This window comes from Petromyzon marinus, unplaced genomic scaffold (genome assembly GCF_048934315.1).
Source record: "Petromyzon marinus isolate PM22_M1 ecotype Great Lakes invasive population unplaced genomic scaffold, UKy_Petmar_22M1.pri1.0 PM_Scaffold_37, whole genome shotgun sequence".
Classification (NCBI taxonomy): domain Eukaryota; kingdom Metazoa; phylum Chordata; class Hyperoartia; order Petromyzontiformes; family Petromyzontidae; genus Petromyzon; species Petromyzon marinus.
In genome coordinates, this window is record NW_027423357.1 from 725,976 (window position 1) to 750,993 (window position 25,018).

The 25,018-nt window shown below is 49.1% G+C and overlaps 1 protein-coding gene across 6 annotated transcripts in view; it reads right to left on the reverse strand.

The window, feature by feature from the left end:
- Positions 1 to 25,018, reverse strand: part of LOC116958114 (uncharacterized) — a 139,146-nt gene that overhangs the window by 69,309 nt on the left and 44,819 nt on the right. For 2 of the 6 annotated variants that reach the window (XM_076064276.1, XM_076064281.1), the window contains exons 1-5: positions 14,702 to 15,708; positions 10,664 to 10,758; positions 5,522 to 5,597; positions 3,458 to 3,537; positions 2,386 to 2,486 (exon numbers count right to left, since the gene is read on the reverse strand). In XM_076064276.1, the coding sequence (XP_075920391.1) occupies positions 2,386 to 2,486; positions 3,458 to 3,537; positions 5,522 to 5,597; positions 10,664 to 10,758; positions 14,702 to 15,134 (785 nt within the window). In that variant the 5' untranslated portion in view covers positions 15,135 to 15,708. The other 4 variants (XM_076064278.1, XM_076064280.1, XM_076064277.1 and 1 more) reach the window with 3 other exon arrangements.

Genomic DNA, 25,018 nt, shown 5'->3' on the forward strand with positions numbered 1-25,018 from the left:
GTGTGACTATGTGTGTGTGTGGCTGTGTGTGTATGTGTGACTGTGTGTGTGTGTGTATGTGTGACTGTGTGTGTATGTGTGACTATGTGTGTGTGTGTCTGTGTGTGTGTGTGACTACGTGTGTGTATGTGTGTGTGTGACTACGTGTGTGTGTATGTGTGTGTGTCTGTGTGTGTGTGTGTGTCTGTGTGTGTGTGACTACGTGTGTGTGTGTATGTGTGTGTGACTACGTGTGTGTGTGTGACTACGTGTGTGTATGTGTGTGTGTGACTACGTGTGTGTGTGACTACGTGTGTGTGTATGTGTGTGTGTCTGTGTGTGTGTGTGTGTCTGTGTGTGGTGTGACTACGTGTGTGTGTGTGTGTATGTGTGTGTGACTACGTGTGTGTGTGTGTGTGACTACGTGTGTGTGTGTGTCTGTGTGTGACTACGTGTGTGTGTGTGTGTATGACTACGTGTGTGTGTGTGACTACGTGTGTGTGTATGTGTGTGTGACTACGTGTGTGTGTGTATGTGTGTGTGACTACGTGTGTGTGTATGTGTGTGTGTGTGAATACGTGTGTGTGTGTGTGTCTGTGTGACTATGTGTGTGTATGTGTGTGTGTGACTACGTGTGTGTGTGTCTGTGTGACTACGTGTGTATGTGTGACTACGTGTCTGTGTGTGTGTGTGACTACGTGTGTGTGTGTATGTGTGTGTGTGACTACGTGTGTGTGTGTATGTGTGTGTGTGTTTGTGTGTGTCTGTGTGTGTGACTATGTGTGTGTGTGTGACTACGTGTATGTGTGACTATGTGTATGTGTGTGACTACGTGTGTGTGTGACTACGTGTGTGTGACTACGTGTGTGTGTCTGTGTGTGTATGTATGTGTCTGTGTGTGTGTGACTACGTGTGTGTGTGTGTGTATGTGTGTGTGACTACGTGTGTGTGTGTGTGTGACTACGTGTGTGTGTGTGTGTCTGTGTGTGACTACGTGTGTGTGTGTGTGTATGACTACGTGTGTGTGTGTGACTACGTGTGTGTGTATGTGTGTGTGACTACGTGTGTGTGTGTATGTGTGTGTGACTACGTGTGTGTGTATGTGTGTGTGTGTGAATACGTGTGTGTGTGTGTGTCTGTGTGACTATGTGTGTGTATGTGTGTGTGTGACTACGTGTGTGTGTGTCTGTGTGACTACGTGTGTATGTGTGACTACGTGTCTGTGTGTGTGTGTGACTACGTGTGTGTGTGTATGTGTGTGTGTGACTACGTGTGTGTGTGTATGTGTGTGTGTGTGTGTCTGTGTGTGTGTGTGACTATGTGTGTGTGTGTGACTACGTGTATGTGTGACTATGTGTATGTGTGTGACTACGTGTGTGTGTGACTACGTGTGTGTGACTACGTGTGTGTGTCTGTGTGTGTATGTATGTGTGTGACTACGTGTGTGTGTGTATGTGTGTGTGTATGTGTATGTGTGTGTCTGTGTGTGACTACGTGTGTGTGTGTGACTACGTGTGTATGTGTGTGTGTGACTACGTGTGTGTGTGTGACTACGTGTGTGTGTGACTACGTGTGTGTGTGTGTGACTACGTGTGTGTGTGTCTGTGTGTGTGACTACGTGTGTGTGAGTGTGTGTGTGACTGTGTCTGTGTGACTACGTGTGTGTATGTGTGTGTGTGTCTGTCTGTGTGTGTGTGTGACTACGTCTGTGTGTGTGTGTGTATGTGACTACGTGTGTGTGTGTGTGACTATGTGTGTCTGTGTGTGTGTCTGTGTGTGTATGTGTGTGTGACTACGTGTGTGTGTGTGTCTGTGTGTGTGTATGTGTGTGTCTGTGTGTGTGTGTGTCTGTGTGTGTGTGTATGTGTGTGTGTGTGTGTCTGTGTGTGTCTGTGTGTGTGTGTGTGTGACTATGTGTGTCTGTGTGTGTGACTACGTGTGTGTGTGTCTGTGTGTCTGTGTGTGTGTGTGTATATGTGTGTGTGACTATGTGTGTCTGTGTGTGTGTGTCTGTGTGTGTGTGGTGTGTGTGTGTGACTACGTGTGTGTGTGTGTGGTGTGTGTCTGTGTGTGTCTGTGTGTGTGTGTGACTATGTGTGTGTGTGTGTGACTATGTGTGTCTGTGTGTGTGACTACGTGTGTGTGTGTCTGTGTGTGTGTCTGTGTGTGTCTGTGTGTGTGTCTGTGTGTGTCTGTGTGTGTGACTATGTGTGTGTGTGTGTCTGTCTGTGTGTATGTATGTGTGTGTGTGACTACGTGTGTGTGTGTCTGACTACGTGTGTGTGTATGTGTCTGTGTGTGTATGTATGTGTGTGTGTGTCTGACTACGTGTCTGTGTGTGTGTGTGTCTGTGTGTGTGTGTGTGTCTGTGTGTGTGTGTGTGACTACGTGTGTGTGTGCCCACACCTGTCGGGCTCGGGGCCACGCAGGGAGACACGGAAGCTCGGGTTGCGCTCCACTTTGCTGCTCTTGCGCCTCTTCAGGGACGAGCGCAGCTTCATCAGGCCCTGGTGGGTGGGTGGGTGGGTGGGGGAGAAGGTGGGTGGGTGAGAGGGTGGGTGGGGGAGAGGGTGGGTGGGTGAGAGGGTGGGTGGGTGGGGGAGAGGGTGGGTGGGTGAGAAGGTGGGTGGGTGAGAGGGTGGGTGGGTGGCTGAGAGGGTGGGTGGGGGAGAAGGTGGGTGGGTGAGAAGGTGGGTGAGAAGGTGGGTGGGTGAGAGGGTGGGTGGGTGAGAGGGTGGGTGGGGGAGAGGGTGGGTGGGTGAGAAGGTGGGTGGGTGAGAGGGTGGGTGGGTGGGGGAGAGGGTGGGTGAGTGAGAAGGTGGGTGGGTGAGAAGGTGGGTGGGTGAGAGGGTGGGTGGGTGGGGGAGAGGGTGGGTGGGTGAGAAGGTGGGTGGGTGAGAGGGTGGGTGGGTGGCTGAGAGGGTGGGTGGGGGAGAAGGTGGGTGGGTGAGAAGGTGGGTGGGTGAGAGGGTGGGTGGGGGAGAGGGTGGGTGGGTAGGTGAGAGGGTGGGTGGGTGAGAGCATGAGTGGGTGAGAGGGTGGGTGGGTGAGCGGGTGGGTAGGTGAGAGGGTGGGTGGGTGAGAGCATGAGTGGGTGAGAGGGTGGGTGGGTGAGCGTGTGAGTGGGTGGGTGAGAGGGTGAGTGGGTGGGTGGGTGGGTGAGAGGGTGGGTGGGTAAGAGCGTGAGTGGGTGGGTGAGAGGGTGGGTGGGTGAGAGCGTGAGTGTGTGGGTGAGAGGGTGAGTGGGTGAGTGAGAGGGTGAGTGGGTGGGTGGGTGAGAGCGTGAGTGGGTGAGTGGGTGGGTGAGAGGGTGGGTGGGTGAGAGCGTGAGTGGGTGGGTGAGTGGGTGGGTGGGTGGGTGAGAGCGTGAGTGGGTGGGTGAGAGGTAGGGGAGAGAGTTGGGTGAGTGTGGGGGATTGTAACTTGTCCACCTGGTCATCACGTGACCTGCGCAGCGTTGCACATCTGCCCAACTCACCTTCGCTGCGGCTGAGGAGTGGTCGTGATGTACCGGGCTCCAGTCTCCAAGCACGCTGACCTGCCTGCGACCCAAACCATCTGCCGCACAAAGACAAAGGTCCCCCATGTAGCCCTCGGGGCAAGGGCGGCAACGCCAGGGGTCGGCGCATCCACACAACATCGTAGTGATGCACGCCGGGTGTAAGCAAGGACATCCTGCTGGACTACGTAGTGATGGAACAGCGGATGCGGCCCCATGTCCCACCGAAGATGAACATCCGTGGAGGGATGCAGGCAAAGCCGATGAGTCAGACGCCGTCTATGACCTCCTGTCACAGGCGCTGGCTAAAGTGGCCCCTTGGGATAGAGTCATCATGTTGGGTGAATTCAATGCCCGAGTTGGTCATGATGCCGGCACCTGGTCTGGAGTGATTGGAGGGCATGGGCCAGATCAGCCCAATGACAACGGTAGGAGGCTGCTAGATTTTTGTGCAGCCCATGGGGCTTGTAATTACCAACACGCTGTTCCGGCATCGGCGCATCCACACAACATCATGGATGCATGCCGGGTCCAAGCAAGAACATCTGCTGGACTACGTAGTGACGGACCAGCGGATGCGAGCCCATGTCCTTGACACCAGCACCTACCGTGGAGCTGATCTGCCCTCTGACCATCGACTAGTCATCTGTAAGATGCGCCTGCCATCCTTCCACTCCGGTGGTGGTGGGTGTACACCCAGGACCCCATTCAAACCCACAGTGGCCTGGTCTCAGCTAGCTGATGATAGCTGCGGCTGGGGTTGACAGAGGAGCTGTTCCTGCTGGCTGAGAGAAGGCGACAGGCCCACTGCCGCCATCTACAGCAATCTACAGCTGAAGTTGGTGAAAATCCGCCGGCTAACATCATCACCACGCCTCGCCGAAGACAAGCAGTTCCAGCCCGTCGCATTAGGGGCGAGTTAATTCAACGTTTGACCAAATATCACGGGCTGATTTTTTAAGTTGATGATTTTGTATGGCCCGTGAATGATGTTTTATAAATATCCAAATGGACCTTGGAAGAAAAAAAGGTTCCCAGCTACCTGGGCTACGCAAAGCAGCACCTGTGAAGGCTTCCGGCAACTGCGGCACACTGAACGGGGTAGTCAACACCACCACCACCACCACCGCCTTTGTGTCTCTTACACACACAGACACACACACACAGATACACACAAACACACGTACACACACACGTACACACAGACATACACACAGACACACACACACACACAGACACACACACACACAGACACGCACACACGTACACACACAGACACACACACACAGACACACACACAGACACACACACACAGACACACACACACAGACACACACACACACAGACAGACATAGACACACACATAGACACAGACACACAGACACACATACACACAGACACACACACACGTACATAGAGACACACACGTACATACACACACATGTACACACACACACAGACACACGTACACACACACACGTACACACACACAGACACACACACACGTACACACACACGTACACACAGACACACGTACACACACGTACACACACACGTACACACACACGTACACAGACACACACATAGACACACACATAGACACACACACACACGTACACACACACAGACACACACACGCACACACAAGTACACACACACACACACAGATACACACACATACAGACACACACACACGTACACACACACAGACACACACAGACACGCACACACGTACACACACACACACAGACACACACACACGAACACACACACAGACACACACATGTAGACACACACACACAGACACACGTACACACACACACACGTACACACACAGACACACGTACACACACACACGTACACACACAGACACACGTACACACACAGACACACACACACACGTACACACACAGACACACGTACACACACACACGTACACACACAGAGAGAGAAAGAGAGGGCCAGGCACGGCCCTGGTACAGGTCACCAAGTGCCAGTGGAAAAGAGAGAAAATGTCCGAGCCCCCAGCAGCTCCGTCGTCACCGTAGTCATCGATGGCCTCCAAGGGGTCGCTGATGGCCCTGCGCAGAATCCCTGAGCGGTTGTTGCCTGGGCGAAACTGTCGGGGGAGGGGAGACACGGACACACGGAGACACGGGGGGTGAGACACGGAGACACGGGGGGTGAGACACGGAGACACGGGGGGTGAGACACGGAGACACAGGGGGTGAGACACGGAGACACGGGGGGTGAGACACGGAGACACGGGGGGTGAGACACGGAGACACGAGGGGGGTGGGGGAGAGACACGGGGGGTGAGACACGGAGACACGGGGGGTGAGACACGGAGACATGGGGGGTGAGACACGGAGACACGGGGGGGGGGGGGGGGAGAGACACGGGGGGTGAGACACGGAGACACGGGGGGTGAGACACGGAGACACGGAGACACGGAGACACGGGGGGTGAGACACGGAGACACGGGGGGTGAGACACGGGGGGTGAGACACGGAGACACGGGGGGTGAGACACGGAGACACGGGGGGTGAGACACGGAGACACGGGGGGTGAGACACGGAGACACGAGGGGGGGTGAGACACGGAGACACGGGGGGTGAGACACGGAGACACGAGGGGGGTGGGGGAGAGACACGGGGGGTGAGACACGGAGACACGGGGGGTGAGACACGGAGACATGGGGGGTGAGACACGGAGACACGGGGGGGGGGGGGGGGGAAGAGACACGGGGGGTGAGACACGGAGACACGGAGGGTGAGACACGGAGACACGGGGGGTGAGACACGGAGACACGGGGGGTGAGACACAGAGACACGGGGGGTGAGACACGGGGGGTGAGACACGGAGACACGGGGGGTGAGACACGGAGACACGGGGGGTGAGACACGGAGACACGGGGGGTGAGACACGGAGACACGGGGGGTGAGACACGGAGACACGGGGGGTGAGACACGGAGACACGGGGGGTGAGACACGGAAACACGGGGGGGGGGGGGGGGGGGAGAGACACGGAGACATTTTGTAGTAGTGTAGTAGGTAGTGTAGTAGGTAGTGTAGTAGTAGGTAGTGTAGTAGGTAGTGTAGTAGTGTAGTAGGTAGTGTAGTAGTGTAGTAGGTAGTGTAGTAGTAGGTAGTGTAGTAGGTAGTGTAGTAGGTAGTGTAGTAGTGTAGTAGGTAGTGTAGTAGGTAGTGTAGTAGTGTAGTAGGTAGTGTAGTAGGTAATGTAGTAGTGTAGTAGGTAGTGTAGTAGTTAGTGTAGTAGGTAGTGTAGTAGTGTGGTAGGTAGTGTAGTAGGTGGTGTAGTAGTGTAGTAGGTAGTGTAGTAGGTAGTGTAGTAGTGTAGTAGGTAGTGTAGTAGGTAGTGTAGTAGTGTAGTAGGTAGCGTAGTAGGTAGTGCAGTAGTGTAGTAGGTAGTGTAGTAGTGTAGTAGGTAGTGTAGTAGTGTAGTAGGTAGTGTAGTAGGTAGTGTAGTAGTGTAGTAGGTAGTGTAGTAGTAGGTAGTGTAGTAGTGTAGTAGGTAGTGTAGTAGTGTAGTAGGTAGTGTAGTAGGTAGTGTAGTGGTGTAGTAGGTAGTGTAGTAGGTAGTGTAGTAGTGTAGTAGGTAGTGTAGTAGTAGGTAGTGTAGTAGGTAGTGTAGTAGGTAGTGTAGTAGTGTAGTAGGTAGTGTAGTAGGTAATGTAGTAGTGTAGTAGGTAGTGTAGTAGTGTAGTAGTTAGTGTAGTAGGCAGTGTAGTAGTGTGGTAGGTAGTGTAGTAGGTGGTGTAGTAGTGTAGTAGGTAGTGTAGTAGGTAGTGTAGTAGTGTAGTAGGTAGTGTAGTAGTGTAGTAGGTAGTGTAGTAGGTAGCGTAGTAGTGTAGTAGGTAGCGTAGTAGTGTAGTAGGTAGTGTAGTAGGTAGTGTAGTAGGTAGCGTAGTAGGTAGTGTAGTAGTAGGTAGTGTAGTAGTGTAGTAGGTAGTGTAGTAGGTAGTGTAGTAGTGTAGTAGGTAGTGTAGTAGTAGGTAGTGTAGTAGTGTAGTAGGTAGTATAGTAGTAGGTAGTGTAGTAGTGTAGTAGGTAGTGTAGTAGTGTAGTAGGTAGTGTAGTAGTGTAGTAGGTAGTGTAGTAGGTAGTGTAGTAGTGTAGTAGGTAGTGTAGTAGTGTAGTAGGTAGTGTAGTAGTGTAGTAGGTAGTGTAGTAGTGTAGTAGGTAGTGTAGTAGTGTAGTAGGTAGTGTAGTAGTAGGTAGTGTAGTAGGTAGTGTAGTAGTGTAGTAGGTAGTGTAGTAGTGTAGTAGTAGGTAGTGTAGTAGTGTAGTAGGTAGTGTAGTAGTGTAGTAGGTAGTGTAGTAGTAGGTAGTGTAGTAGGTAGCGTAGTAGTGTAGTAGGTAGTGTAGTAGGTAGTGTAGTAGTGTAGTAGGTAGCGTAGTAGGTAGTGTAGTAGTAGGTAGTGTAGTAGTGTAGTAGGTAGTATAGTAGTAGGTAGTGTAGTAGGTAGTGTAGTAGTGTAGTAGGTAGCGTAGTAGTGTAGTAGGTAGTGTAGTAGTGTAGTAGGTAGTGTAGTAGTGTAGTAGGTAGTGTAGTAGTAGGTAGTGTAGTAGGTAGTGTAGTAGTGTAGTAGGTAGTGTAGTAGTAGGTAGTGTAGTAGGTAGTGTAGTAGTGTAGTAGGTAGTGTAGTAGTGTAGTAGGTAGTGTAGTAGTGTAGTAGGTAGTGTAGTAGTGTAGTAGGTAGTGTAGTAGTGTAGTAGGTAGTGTAGTAGTGTAGTAGGTAGCGTAGTAGGTAGTGTAGTAGTGTAGTAGGTAGTGTAGTAGTAGGTAGTGTAGTAGTGTAGTAGGTAGTGTAGTAGTAGTGTAGTAGGTAGTGTAGTAGTGTAGTAGGTAGTGTAGTAGTGTAGTAGGTAGTGTAGTAGTAGTGTAGTAGGTAGTGTAGTAGTGTAGTAGGTAGTGTAGTAGTGTAGTAGGTAGTGTAGTAGTGTAGTAGGTAGTGTAGTAGGTAGTGTAGTAGTGTAGTAGGTGGTGTAGTAGGTAGTGTAGTAGGTGGTGTAGTAGGTAGTGTAGTAGTGTAGTAGGTAGTGTAGTAGGTAGTGTAGTAGTAGGTAGTGTAGTAGTGTAGTAGATAGTGTAGTAGGTAGTGTAGTAGTGTAGTAGTAGGTAGTGTAGTAGTGTAGTAGGTAGTGTAGTAGTGTAGTAGGTAGTGTAGTAGTGTAGTAGGTAGTGTAGTAGTGTAGTAGGTAGTGTAGTAGTGTAGTAGGTAGTGTAGTAGGTAGTGTAGTAGTGTAGTAGGTAGTGTAGTAGTAGGTAGTGTAGTAGTGTAGTAGGTAGTGTAGTAGTGTAGTAGGTAGTGTAGTAGGTAGTGTAGTGGTGTAGTAGGTAGTGTAGTAGGTAGTGTAGTAGTGTAGTAGGTAGTGTAGTAGTAGGTAGTGTAGTAGGTAGTGTAGTAGGTAGTGTAGTAGTGTAGTAGGTAGTGTAGTAGGTAATGTAGTAGTGTAGTAGGTAGTGTAGTAGTGTAGTAGTTAGTGTAGTAGGCAGTGTAGTAGTGTGGTAGGTAGTGTAGTAGGTGGTGTAGTAGTGTAGTAGGTAGTGTAGTAGGTAGTGTAGTAGTGTAGTAGGTAGTGTAGTAGTGTAGTAGGTAGTGTAGTAGGTAGCGTAGTAGTGTAGTAGGTAGCGTAGTAGTGTAGTAGGTAGTGTAGTAGGTAGTGTAGTAGGTAGCGTAGTAGGTAGTGTAGTAGTAGGTAGTGTAGTAGTGTAGTAGGTAGTGTAGTAGGTAGTGTAGTAGTGTAGTAGGTAGTGTAGTAGTAGGTAGTGTAGTAGTGTAGTAGGTAGTATAGTAGTAGGTAGTGTAGTAGTGTAGTAGGTAGTGTAGTAGTGTAGTAGGTAGTGTAGTAGTGTAGTAGGTAGTGTAGTAGTGTAGTAGGTAGTGTAGTAGTGTAGTAGGTAGTGTAGTAGTGTAGTAGGTAGTGTAGTAGTGTAGTAGGTAGTGTAGTAGTGTAGTAGGTAGTGTAGTAGTAGGTAGTGTAGTAGGTAGTGTAGTAGTGTAGTAGGTAGTGTAGTAGTGTAGTAGTAGGTAGTGTAGTAGTGTAGTAGGTAGTGTAGTAGTGTAGTAGGTAGTGTAGTAGTAGGTAGTGTAGTAGGTAGCGTAGTAGTGTAGTAGGTAGTGTAGTAGGTAGTGTAGTAGTGTAGTAGGTAGCGTAGTAGGTAGTGTAGTAGTAGGTAGTGTAGTAGTGTAGTAGGTAGTATAGTAGTAGGTAGTGTAGTAGGTAGTGTAGTAGTGTAGTAGGTAGCGTAGTAGTGTAGTAGGTAGTGTAGTAGTGTAGTAGGTAGTGTAGTAGTGTAGTAGGTAGTGTAGTAGTAGGTAGTGTAGTAGGTAGTGTAGTAGTGTAGTAGGTAGTGTAGTAGTAGGTAGTGTAGTAGGTAGTGTAGTAGTGTAGTAGGTAGTGTAGTAGTGTAGTAGGTAGTGTAGTAGTGTAGTAGGTAGTGTAGTAGTGTAGTAGGTAGTGTAGTAGTGTAGTAGGTAGTGTAGTAGTGTAGTAGGTAGCGTAGTAGGTAGTGTAGTAGTGTAGTAGGTAGTGTAGTAGTAGGTAGTGTAGTAGTGTAGTAGGTAGTGTAGTAGTAGTGTAGTAGGTAGTGTAGTAGTGTAGTAGGTAGTGTAGTAGTGTAGTAGGTAGTGTAGTAGTAGTGTAGTAGGTAGTGTAGTAGTGTAGTAGGTAGTGTAGTAGTGTAGTAGGTAGTGTAGTAGTGTAGTAGGTAGTGTAGTAGGTAGTGTAGTAGTGTAGTAGGTGGTGTAGTAGGTAGTGTAGTAGGTGGTGTAGTAGGTAGTGTAGTAGTGTAGTAGGTAGTGTAGTAGGTAGTGTAGTAGTAGGTAGTGTAGTAGTGTAGTAGATAGTGTAGTAGGTAGTGTAGTAGTGTAGTAGTAGGTAGTGTAGTAGTGTAGTAGGTAGTGTAGTAGTGTAGTAGGTAGTGTAGTAGTGTAGTAGGTAGTGTAGTAGTGTAGTAGGTAGTGTAGTAGTGTAGTAGGTAGTGTAGTAGTGTAGTAGGTAGTGTAGTAGGTAGTGTAGTAGTGTAGTAGGTAGTGTAGTAGGTGGTGTAGTAGGTAGTGTAGTAGGTGGTGTAGTAGGTAGTGTAGTAGTGTAGTAGGTAGCGTAGTAGTGTAGTAGGTAGCGTAGTAGTGTAGTAGGTAGCGTAGTGCGTGGCACCTGCTGGTCCCACATGAAGCCATACTGCTCCTCCCACTGTGGGGGATTGGCCCCTTGGCGGAACGACACTCTGTGCTGTCCAGCTGGCTTCACATCTACCCTCAACATCAACACCATCAACAACATCACAACCATCAACATCATCAACATTAACATCACCACCATCAACAACATCATCACCATCAACATTAACATCATCAACAACATCATCACCATCAACATCATCATCATCATTAACATCAACATTAACATCACCACCATCAATAACATCACCACCATCAACATCATCATCAACATTAACATCAACATTAACATCACCACCATCAACATTAACATCACCACCATCAATAACATCACCACCATCAATAACATCACCACCATCAACATCATCATCAACAATAACATCACAACCATCACCATCATCAACATTAACATCATCAACATTAACATCACCACCATCAACAACATCATCACCATCAACAACATCACCATCAATAATATCACAACTATCAACATCAACATCATCACCATAAACATTAACATCACCACCATCAACAACATCAACACCATCAATAACATCACAACCATCAACATCATCAACATTAACAACATCATCACCATCAACAACATCACAACCATCAACATCACCATCATCAACATTAACATCACCACCATCAACATCACCACCATCAACAACATCAACATCATCACCATTAACATCAACATCATCACCATCAATAACATCAACAACATCAACAACATCACCATCATCACCATCAACATCATCAACAACATCACCATCAACATCATCAACATCATCACCATCAACAACATCAACACCATCAACAACATCAACACCATCAGCAACATCACCACCATCATCATCAACATCACCATCAACATCACCACCATCAACAACATCAACATCATCACCATCACCATCAACAACATCAACACCATCAACAACATCACCACCATCAACATCATCACCATTAACATCAACATCATCACCATCAACATCATCAACATCAACAACATCAACACCATCAACATCACCACCATCATATAATCAACATCACCACCATCAACATCACCACCAAAATCACCACCATCAACATCACCACTATCGACATCAACATCACCACCATCAATATAATAACATCATCACGACCATCAACATCATCATCACCACCATCAACATCAAAAACATCAACATCACCATCCACATCACCATCAACATCATCACCACCATCAACATCACTACCATCAACAACACCATCAACATCCCCACCATCAAGAACATCACCACCATCACGCCACCATCAACATCACCATTAACGTCACCATCCGACATCACAATCAACGTAAACATCACCAAGCCACCAAATGGCACTATCGGGCATCATGACACCCAGACCCAGGGCTTGAACCCAGACTTTCAGTGTCTGTGACACGGCCATTGTGAACCCCCTGAGAGAGAGACACCCAGACCCAGGGCTAGAACCCAGACTCTCAGTGTCTCTGACACGGCCACTGTGAACCCCCTGAGAGAAACACCCAGACCCAGGGCTAGAACCCAGACTCTCAGTGTCTCTGACACAGCCACTGTGAACCCCCTGAGAGACACCCAGACCCAGGGCTAGAACCCAGACTCTCAGTGTCTGTGACACGGCCACTGTGAACCCCCTGAGAGACACCCAGACTCGGGGCTAGAACCCAGACTCTCAGTGTCTGTGACACGGCCACTGTGAATCCCCTGAGAGAAACACCCAGACCCAGGGCTTGAACCCAGACTCTCAGTGTCTCCGACATGGCCATTGTGAACCCCCTGAGAGAGACACCCAGACCCAGGGCTAGAACCCAGACTCTCAGTGTCTCTGACACAGCCACTGTGAACCCCCTGAGAGAGACACACAGACCCAGGGCTTGAACCCAGACTCTCAGTGTCTCTGACACAGCCAGGGGAGACAAAGGCGGCCGGGCGTGGTGCTGGCCACCCACCCCTCTGTGAGTGCCACAGTGCCGGGAGCCTTCATAGGCGCTACTGCTACTCGCTGCGAACAGCACTTGCCCCTACAGCCCTGCTAGAGGCTTCCTGGGGGAGCTTTGTCTGTGTAACAGCACTTGCCCCTACAGCCCAGCTGGAGGCTACCTGGGGGAGCTTTGTCTGTGTGTGGTGTGTAGTACATAGACACTGCTGCTGCTACTCGCTAGCTAACAGCACTTGCCCCTACAGCCCTGCTAGAGGCTACCTGGGGGAGCTTTGTCTGTGTGTGGTGTGTGTAGTACATAGACACTGCTGCTGCTACTCGCTAGCTAACAGCACTTGCCCCTACAGCTCTGGTGGAGGCTACCTGGGGGAGCTTTGTCTGTGTGTGGTGTGTGTAGTACATAGACACTGCTGCTGCTATTCGCGAGCAAACAGCACTTGCCCCTACAGCCCTGCTAGAGGCTACCTGGGGGAGCTGTGTCTGTGTGTGGTGTGTGTAGTACATAGACACTGCTACTCGCTACTAACAGCACTTGCCCCTACAGCCTGCTAGAGGCTACCTGGGGTAGCTTTGTCTGTGTGTGGTGTGTGTAGTACATAGACACTGCTGCTGCTACTCGCTAGCTAACAGCACTTGCCCCTACAGCCCTGCTAGAGGCTACCTGGGGGACCTTTGTCTGTGTGTGGTGTGTGTAGTACATAGACACTGCTGCTACTCGCTAGCTAACAGCACTTGCCCCTATAGCCCAGCTGAAGGCTACCTGGAGGAGCTTTGTCTGTGTGTGGTGTGTGTAGTACATAGACACTGCTGCTGCTACTCGCTAGCTAACAGCACTTGCCCCTACAGCCCTGCTACAGGCTACCTGGGGGAGCTTTGTCTGTGTGTGGTGTGTGTAGTACATAGACACTGCTGCTGCTACTCGCTAACAGCACTTGCCCCTACAGCCCTGCTAGAGGCTACCTGGGGGAGCTTTGTCTGTGTGTGGTGTGTGTAGTACATACACACTGCTGCTGCTACTCGCTAGCTAACAGCACTTGCCCCTACATTCCTGCTAGAAGCTACCTGGGGGAGCTTTGTCTGTGTGTGGTGTGTGTAGTACATAGACACTGCTGCTGCTACTCGCTAACAGCACTTGCCCCTACAGCCTACTAGAGGCTACCTGGGGGAGCTTTGTCTGTGTGTGGTGCAGGCGCTGCCCTCTGCACTTGGGGGACACGTGACGTCACAGCAAGGAAGGGGCGGCCACCAACCCCACGTGACGACGTCAGGGGAGTGACGTCAGGGGAGTGAAGAGTAATGAAGTGGTGAGGAGTGGTGAGTAATGAAGTGGTGAGTAATGAAGTGGTGAGGAGTGAACTGGTGAGGAGTGGTGAGGGGTGGTGAGGAGTGGTGAGTGAAGTGGTGAGGAGTGGTGAGTAGTGAAGAGTAATGAAGTGGTGAGGAGTGGTCAGGAGTGATGAGTAATAAAGTGGTGAGGAGTGGTGAGGAGTGGTGAGGAGTGAAGAGTAATGAAGTGGTGAGGAGTGGTGAGGAGTGGTGGTGAGGAGTGGTGGTGGTGAGGAGTGGTGAGTAGTGGTGAGGAGTGGTGAGTAGTGGTGAGGAGTGGTGGTGAGTCTCACCCTGAGTGGTGTCTGTGCCGTGGTAGAAGGCGTGGTGAGGAGTGGTGAGTAGTGGTGAGGAGTCTCACCGTGAGTGGTGAGTAGTGGTGAGGAGTGGTGGTGAGGAGTGGTGAGTAGTGGTGAGGAGTGGTGGTGGTGAGGAGTAGTGGTGAGGAGTCTCACCGTGAGTGGTGTCTGTGCCGTGGTAGAAGGCGTGGTGAGTAGTGGTGGTGGTGAGGAGTAGTGGTGAGTAGTGGTGAGTGGTGGTGAGTAGTGGTGGTGGTGAGGAGTGGTGAGTGGTGGTGAGGAGTAGTGGTGAGAAGTCTCACCGTGAGTGTTGTCTGTGCCGTGATAGAAGGCGTGGTGAGGAGTGGTGAGGAGTGGTAGTGGTGAGGAGTGGTGAGGAGTGGTGGTGAGTAGTGGTGAGTGGTAGTGGTGGTGAGTCTCACCCTGAGTGTTGTCTGTGCCGTGATAGAAGGCGTGGTGAGTAGTGGTGGTGAGGAGTGGTGGTGAGTAGTGGTGGTGGTGGTGAGTAGTGGTGGTGGTGAGTAGTGGTGGTGAGTAGTGGTGAGTGGTGGTGAGTCTCACCGTGAGTGCTGTCTGTGCCGTGATAGAAGGCGTGGTGAGTAGTGGTGAGTAGTGGTGAGTAGTGGTGGTGAGTAGTGGTGAGTAGTGGTGGTGAGTAGTGGTGAGTAGTGGTGAGTAGTGGTGAGTAGTGGTGGTGAGTCTCACCCTGAGTGGTGTCTGTGCCGTGATAGAAGGCGTGGTGAGTAGTGGTGGTGGTGAGGAGTGGTGGTTGTGAGTAGTGGTGAGTAGTGGTGAGGAGTAGTGGTGAGTGGTGGTGAGTAGTGGTGAGGAGTGGTGAGTAGTGGTGAGTCTCATCCTGAGTGCTGTCTGTGCCGTGATAGAAGGCGTGGTGAGTGGTGGTGAGTAGTGGTGGTGAGTAGTGGTGAGTAGTGGTGGTGGTGAGGAGTGGTGGTGAGTAGTGGTGAATAGTGGTGAGTAGTGGTGAGGAGTGGTGGTGAGTGGTGGTGAGTAGTGGTGAGTAGTGGTGAGTAGTGGTGGTGGTGAGGAGTGGTGGTGAGTAGTGGTGGTGAGTAGTGGTGGTGAGTCTCACCCTGAGTGTTGTCTGTACCGTGATAGAAGGCGTGGTGAGTGGTGGTGGTGAGTAGTGGTGAGGAGTGGTGAGTAGTGGTGGTGAGTAGTGGTGAGGAGTGGTGAGTCTCACCCTGAGTGTTGTCTGTGCCGTGATAGAAGGCGTGGTGAGTAGTGGTGGTGGTGAGTGGTGGTGAGTGGTGGTGAGTAGTGGTGGTGGTGAGTAGTGGTGGTGAGTAGTGGTGAGTAGTGGTGAGTCTCACCGTGAGTGCTGTCTGTGCCGTGATAGAAGGCGTGGTGAGTAGTGGTGAGTAGTGGTGGTGGTGAGGAGTGGTGGTGAGTAGTGGTGAGTAGTGGTGAGTCTCACCCTGAGTGCTGTCTGTGCCGTGATAGAAGGCGTGGTGAGTAGTGGTGAGGAGTGGTGGTGAGTAGTGGTGGTGAGGAGTGGTGAGTGGTGGTGGTGAGGAGTGGTGAGGAGTGGTGGTGAGTAGTGGTGAGTAGTGGTGAGTGGTAGTGGTGGTGAGTCTCACCCTGAGTGTTGTCTGTGCCGTGATAGAAGGCGTGGTGAGTAGTGGTGAGTAGTGGTGGTGAGTAGTGGTGAGGAGTGGTGGTGAGTAGTGGTGAGTCTCACCCTGAGTGTTGTCTGTGCCGTGATAGAAGGCGTGGTGAGGAGTGGTGAGGAGTGGTGAGGAGTGGTGGTTAGTGGTGGTGAGTAGTGGTGAGTAGTGGTGGTGAGTAGTGGTGAGTAGTGGTGAGTGGTGGTGAGTCTCACCCTGAGTGCTGTCTGTGCCGTGATAGAAGGCGTGGTGAGTGGTGGTGAGTGGTGGTGAGTAGTGGTGAGGAGTAGTGGTGAGTAGTGGTGAGTGGTGGTGAGTCTCACCCTGAGTGCTGTCTGTGCCGTGATAGAAGGCGTGGTGAGTAGTGGTGGTGGTGAGGAGTGGTGGTGAGTAGTGGTGGTGAGTAGTGGTGAGTGGTGGTGAGTCTCACCCTGAGTGCTGTCTGTGCCGTGATAGAAGGCGTGGTGAGTGGTGGTGAGTAGTGGTGAGTAGTGGTGGTGAGGAGTGGTGGTGAGTGGTGGTCTCACCCTGAGTGTTGTCTGTGCCGTGATAGAAGGCGTGGTGAGTGGTGGTGGTGAGTAGTGGTGGTGGTGAGTAGTGGTGAGTGGTGAGTAGTGGTGAGTAGTCTCACCCTGAGTGCTGTCTGTGCCGTGATAGAAGGCGTGGTGAGTGGTGGTGAGTGGTGGTGAGTAGTGGTGAGTGGTGAGTAGTGGTGAGTGGTGAGTAGTGGTGAGTGGTGAGTAGTGGTGAGTAGTAGTGGTGAGGCTCACCCTGAGTGCTGTCTGTGCCGTGATAGAAGGCGTGGTGAGTAGTGGTGGTGGTGAGTAGTGGTGAGTGGTGAGTAGTGGTGAGTAGTAGTGGTGAGGCTCACCCTGAGTGCTGTCTGTGCCGTGATAGAAGGCGTGGTCAGAGGCCGCGCGCTGGAACGCCGCGCGCCGGCTTCGAGCCGCAGACCACGAGGCGGAGGACGACATCGCGGACAGCGACTCACTGGGACAGCGTCCCACTGGGATAGTGTCCCACTCACTGGGACAGCGTCCCACTCACTGGGACAGCGACTCACTGGGACAGCGTCCCACTCACTGGGACAGCGTCCCACTCACTCAGACAGCGACTCACTGGGACTGCGTCCCACTCACTCAGACAGCGACTCACTGGGACAGCGTCCCACTCACTGGGACTGCGTCCCACTCACTGGGACAGCGTCCCACTCACTCACTGGGACAGCGTCTCACTGGGATAGTGTCCCACTTACTGGGACAGCGTCTCACTCACTCACTGGGACAGCGTCTCACTCACTCAGACAGCGACTTAGTGGGACAGCGTCCCACTGGGATAGTGTCCCACTCACTGGGACAGCGTCTCACTTACTCACTGGGACAGCGTCTCACTCACTCAGACAGCGACTCACTGGGACAGCGTCCCACTGGGATAGTGTCCCACTCACTCACTGGGACAGCGTCCCACTCACTCAGACAGCGACTCACTGGGATAGTGTCCCACTGGGACAGCGTCCCACTCACTGGGACAGCGTCCCACTCACTCAGACAGCAACTCACTGGGACAGCGTCCCACTCACTGGGACAGCGTCCCACTGGGACAGCGTCTCACTCACTCACTGGGACAGCGTCCCACTCACTCACTCAGACAGCGACTCACCCACTCACTGGGACAGCGTCTCACTCACTCAGACAGCGACTCACTGGGACAGTGTCCCACTCACTGGGACAGCGTCCCACTCACTCACTGGGACAGCGTCCCACTGGGACAGCGTCTCGCTCACTCACTGGGACAGCGTCCCACTCACTCACTCAGACAGCGACTCACCCACTCACTGGGACAGCGTCTCACTCACTCAGACAGCGACTCACTGGGACAGTGTCCCACTCACTGGAACAGCGTCCCACTCACTCACTGGGACAGCGTCCCACTGGGACAGCGTCTCGCTCACTCACTGAGACAGCGTCTCACTCACTCACTGGGACAGCGTCTCACTCACTGGGACAGCGTCTCACTCACTCACTGGGACAGCGTCTCACTCACTCACTGGGACAGCGTCTCACTGGGACAGCGTCTCACTCACTGGGACAGCGTCTCACTCACTCACTGGGACAGCGTCTCACTCACTCACTGGGACAGCGTCTCACTGGGACAGCGTCTCACTCACTGGGACAGCGTCTCACTCACTCACTGGGACAGCGTCTCACTCACTCAGACAGCGTCCCACTCACTGGGACAGCGTCTCACTCACTCACTGGGACAGCGACTCACTCACTCACTGGGACAGCGTCTCACTCACTCACTGGGACAGCGTCTCACTCACTGGAACAGCGTCTCACTGGGACAGCGTCTCACTCACTCAGACAGCGACTCACTCACTCGGACAGCGACTCACTCACTCACTGGGACAGCGACCCACTGGGACAGCGTCTCACTCACTCAGACAGCGACTCACTCACTCGGACAGCGACTCACTCACTCAGACAGCGTCTCACTGGGACAGCGTCTCACTCAGACAGCGTCCCACTGGGACAGCGTCCCACTCACTCACTCACTGGGACAGCGTCCCACTCACTCAGACAGCGTCTCACTGGGACAGCGACTCACTCAGACAGCGTCCCACTCACTCACTGGGACAGCGTCCCACTCATTCAGACAGCGACTCAATGGGACAGCGTCGCACTGGGACAGCGTCCCACTCACTGGGACAGCGTCCCACTCACTCACTGGGACAGCGTCTCACTCACTCAGACAGCGACTCACTGGGACAGCGTCCCACTCACTCAGACAGCGACTCACTGGGACAGCGTCTCACTCACTCACTCAGACAGCGTCTCACTGGGACAGCGACTCACTGGGACAGCGTCTCACTCACTCAGACAGCGACTCACTCACTCAGACAGCGACTCACTGGGGCTGACTGACTGAGAAACTGACTGAGAAACTGACTGACTGGATGGCTTAGAAACTGACTGACTGAGAAACTGACTGGATGGCTTAGAAACTGACTGAGAAACTGACTGTCTGAGAAACTGACTGAGAGTCTGCCTGACTGAGAGACTGCCTGACTGAGAGACTGCCTGACTGACTGAGAAACTGACTGTCTGATAAACTGCCTGAGAAACTGACTGACTGTCTGATAAACTGACTGTCTGATAAATTGACTGTCTGCGAAACTGACTGGATGGCTTAGAAACTGACTGACTGAGAAACTGACTGACTGAGAAACTGACTGTCTGAGAAACTGACTGGATGGCTTAGAAACTGACTGAGAAACTGACTGTCTGAAAAACTGACTGACTGAGAAACTGACTGACTGTCTGATAAACTGACTGGATGTCTGAGAAACTGACTGTCTGAGAAACTGACTGACTGAGAAACTGACTGACTGTCTGATAAACTGACTGACTGAGAAACTGACTGGATGTCTGAGAAACTGACTGACTGAGAAACTGACTGAGAGACTGCCTGACTGACTGAGAAACTGACTGTCTGATAAACTAACTGACTGAGAAACTGACTGATAAACTGACGGACTGTCTGATAAACTGACTGACTGTCTGATAAACTGACTGACTGAGAAACTGACTGGCGGGATGGCTTAGAAACTGACTGACTGACTAGCTGACTGTCTGATAAACTGACTGTCTGAGAAACTGACTGGATGGCTTAGAAACTGACTGATAAACTGACTGTCTGAGAAACTGACTGTCTGAGAAACTGACTGGATGGCTTAGAAACTGACTGATAAACTGACTGGCTGGATGGCTTAGAAACTGACTGACTGAGAAACTGACTTAGAGACTGCCAAGATGGGCATGCAATCTGATAAGACTGCCACGCGTGTTACTAGAACAACAGAGATTAGTACTAGTAGCAGTATCACTACGTAGTTACCACTAGGGGTAGTGATACTGCTGGTAGTGGTACTACTGGTAGTGCTATCAGTAGTAGTATCGGTATCAGTAGTATCAGGAATAAAAGTCTTAAAAGTGGTATCAGGAGTAGTATCAGTAGTGGTAGTATCAGTATGAGTAGTAGTATCAGTAGTAGTATCAGTAATAGTATCAGTATGAGTAGTAGTAGTCTCAGTAGTATCAGTATAAGTAGTAGTATCAGTAGTAGTATCAGTAGTAGTATCAGTATAAGTAATAGTATCAGTATAAGTAATAGTATCAGTATAAGTAGTAGTATCAGTATAAGTAATAGTATCAGTATAAGTAGTAGTATCAGTAGTAGTATCAGTACAAGTAGTAGTATCAGTATAAGTAGTAGTATCAGTATAAGTAGTAGTATCAGTATAAGTAATAGTATCAGTATAAGTAGTATCAGTAGTAGTATCAGTACAAGTAATAGTATCAGTATAAGTAGTAGTCTCAGTAGTAGTATCAGTATAAGTATCAGTATAAGTAGTAGTATCAGTATAAGTAGTAGTATCAGTATAAGTAGTAGTATCAGTACAAGTAATAGTATCAGTATAAGTAGTAGTATCAGTAGTAGTATCAGTACAAGTAATAGTATCAGTATTAATCCTAAAAGGTGCTCTATGGCTGGAAATGCATGGTGCACTGAGGGTGGACTATAAGGACTAAGGGTGGACTATAACGACTGAGGGTGGACTATATCAACGGACGGTGGACTATAATGGCTGAGGGTGGACTATAAGGACTGAGGGTGGACTATAATGACTAAGGGTGGACTATAAGGACTGAGGGTGGACTATAATGACTAAGGGTGGACTATAAGGAGTGAGGGTGTACTATAATGACTGAGGGTGGACTATAAGGACTGAGGGTGGACTATAAGGACTGAGGGTGGACTATAATGACTAAGGGTGGACTATAAGGAGTTAGGGTGGACTATAAGGACTGAGGGTGGACTATAAGGACTGAGGGTGGACTATAAGGACCGAGGGTGGACTATAAGGACTGAGGGTGGACTATAATGACTGAGGGTGGACTATATAAACGGATGGTGGACTATATCGACTGACGGTGGACTATATGGACTGAGGATGGACTATAAGGACTGAGGGTGGACTATAAGGACTGATGGTGGACTATATCGACTGAGGGTGGACTATAAGGACTGAGGGTGGACTATATGCACGGATGGTGGACTGAGGGTGGACTGAGGGTGGACTATATGAACGGATGGTGTACTATATGGACTGATGGTGGACTGAGGGTGGACTATATGAACGGATGGTGGACTATATGGACTGATGGTAGACTGAGGGTGGACTATATGAATGGAGGGTGGACTATAAGGACTGAGGGTGGACTATAAGGACTGAGGGTGGACTATAAGGACGGAGGGTGGACTATATGAACGGATGGTGGACTGAGGGTGGACTATATGAACGGATGGTGGACTATATGGACTGATGGTGGACTGAGGGTGGACTATATGAACGGATGGTGGACTATATGGACTGAGGGTGGACTATATGAACGGATGGTGGACTCTATCGACTGAGGGTGGACTATAATGACTGAGGGTGGACTATAATGACTGAGGGTGGACTATAAGGACTGAGGGTGGACTATATGGACTGAGGGTGGACTAAAAAGACTGAGGGTGGACTATAATGACTGAGGGTGGACTATATGAACGGAGGATGGACTATAAGGACTGAGGGTGGACTATAAGGACTGAGGGTGGACTATATATGGACCAAGGTTAACACACATAACAATAAATTAGCAGACTTCACGCATATATTAACATAAATCAACGCTTGTTCGCATATATTACCATAAATTATCAGACGTCACGCACATATTACCATAAATTAGCATACAAGGGCACGAGTTAACAGTGCTTAGCGCGCGCTCCATCCAGATTCCCGTGTGACATTAAAATAAGTTACCCTCATTAGCATAAGTCTCAGCGACATCGCCACAAGCTTAGCCGAGATTACCATGAGTTTACCAGGATTGCCATACGATAGCCGAGATTACCATGGGTTTACCAAAATTACCACACGTTAACTGAGATTACCATGGGTTTACCAGGATTACCACGTTAACTGAGATTACCATGAGTTTACCAGAATTACCATACGTTAACAGAGATTACCATGAGTTTACCAAGATTACCACACGTTAACAGAGATTACCATGAGTTTACCAGGATTACCATACGTTAGCCGAGATTACCATGGGTTTACCAGGATTACCATACGTTAACTGAGATTACCATTGGTTTACCAGGATTACCACACGTTAACAGAGATTACCATGAGTTTACCAGGATTACCATACGTTAGCCAAGATTACCATGAGTTTACCAGGATTACCATGAGTTTACCAGGATTACCATAAGTTAACTGAGATCACCATGGGTTTACCAGGATTACCATACGATAGCCGAGATTACCATGGGTTTACCAAGATTACCATGGGTTTACCAGGATTACCATACGTTAACTGAGATTACCATGAGTTTACCAGGATTACCATACGTTAACTGATTACCATGGGTTTACCAGGATTACCATATGTTAGCCAAGATTACCATGAGTTTACCAGGATTACCATGCGTTTACCAGGATTACCATACGTTAACTGAGATTACCATGGGTTTACCAGGATTACCATACGATAGCCGAGATTACCATGAGTTTACCAGGATTACCATACGTTAGCCAAGATTACCATGAGTTTACCAGGATTACCATACGTTAACAGAGATTACCATGGGTTTACCAGGATTGCCATAAGTTAACTGAGATCACCATGGGTTTACCAGGATTACCACGTTAACAGAGATTACCATGAGTTTATCAGGATTACCATATGTTAACAGAGATTACCAGGATTACCATACGTTAACAGAGATTACCATGGGTTTACCAAGATTACCACACGTTAACTGAGATTACCATGGGTTTACCAAGATTACCACACGTTAACTGATATTACCATGAGTTTACCAGGATTACCATATGTTAAGCAATAATACCATGAGTTTACCAAGATTACCATATGTTAACTGAGATCACCATGCGTTTACCAGGATTACCATACGTTAACAGAGATTACCAGGATTACCATATGTTAACAGAGATTACCATGGGTTTACCAGAATTACCATACGTTAACTGAGATCACCATGGGTTTACCAGGATTACCATACGTTAACTGAGATCACCATGGGTTTACCAGGATTACCACACGTTAACAGAGATTACCATGAGTTTACCAGGATTACCATACGTTAACTGATATTACCATGAGTTTACCAGGATTACCGTATGTTGACTGAGATTACCATGAGTTTACCAGTACGTATTACCATATGTTAAGCAATATTACCATGAGTTTACCAAGATTACCATATGTTAACTGATTACCATGAGTTTATCAGGATTACCATACGTTAACTGAGATTACCATGGCTTTACCAAAATTACCACACGTTAACTGAGATTACCATGAGTTTACCAGGATTACCATACGTTAACTGATATTACCATGAGTTTACCAGGATTACCATATGTTGACTGAGATTACCATGAGTTTACCAGGATTACCACACGTTAACTGATATTACCATGAGTTTACCAGGATTACCATATGTTGACTGAGATTACCATGAGTTTACCAGGATTACCACACGTTAACTGAGATTACCATGAGTTTACCAGGATTACCATACGTTAGCCGAGATTACCATGGGTTTACCAGGATTACCATACGTTAACTGAGATTACCATGAGTTTACCAGGATTACCATATGTTGACTGAGATGACCATGAGTTTACCAGGATTACCATGCGTTAACTGAGATTATCATGAGTTTACCAGGATTACCATGTTGACTGAGATTACCATGAATGGACTAGGATTACCATACGTTAACTGGGATTACCATGAATTTACCAAGATTACCATATGTTGAGCAATATTACCATGAATTTACCAAGATTACCATATGTTGAGCAATATTACCATGAGTTTACCAAGATTACCATATGTTGAGCAATATTACCATGAGTTTACCAAGATTACCATATGTTGAGCAATATTACCATGAGTTTACCAAGATTACCATATGTTGAGCAATATTACCATGAGTTTACCAAGATTACCATATGTTGATCAATATTACCATGAGTTTACCAAGATTACCATATGTTGAGCAATATTACCATGAGTTTACCAAGATTACCATATGTTGATCAATATTACCATGAGTTTACCAAGATTACCATATGTTGAGCAATATTACCATGAGTTTACCAAGATTACCATATGTTGAGCAATATTACCATGAGTTTACCAATATTACCATGAGTTTACCAAGATTACCATAAGTTAACAGATCACCATGAGTTTACCGAGATCACCATGAGTTTAACAGGATTACCATGAGCTAACCGAGATTAAATCATACGTGAATGTTGTGTGAATGTCGTGACGCTATGTGAATGTCGTGACGCTATGTGAATGTCGTGTGAATGTCGTGACGCTATGTGAATGTCGTGACGCTATGTGAATGTTGGGTGAATGTCGTGACGCTATGTGAATGTTGTGACGCTATGTGAATGTCGTGTGAATATGTCGTGACGCTATGTGAATGTCGTGACGCTATGTGAATGTCGTGTGAATGTCGTGACGCTATGTGAATGTCGTGTGAATGTCGTGACGCTATGTGAATGTCGTGTAAATGTTGTGACTCTATGTGAATGTTGTGTGAATGTCGTGTGAATGTCGTGACGCTATGTGAATGTCGTGTGAATGTCGTGACGCTATGTGAATGTCGTGTGAATGTTGTGACCCTATGTGAATGTCGTGTGAATGTCGTGACGCTATCTGAATGTTGTGTGAATGTCGTGACGCTATGTGAATGTTGCGTGAATGTCGTGTTAATGTTTTGACGCTATGTGAATGTTGTGTGAATGTCGTGACGCTATGTGAATGTTGTGACGCTATGTGAATGTCGTGACGCTATGTGAATGTCGTGTGAATGTTGTGACGCTATGTGAATGTTGCGTGAATGTTGTGACGCTATGTGAATGTTGTGTGAATGTTGTGACGCTATGTGAATGTTGTGACGCTATGTGAATGTCGTGTGAATGTCGCGTGAGTGTCGTGACGCTATGTGAAT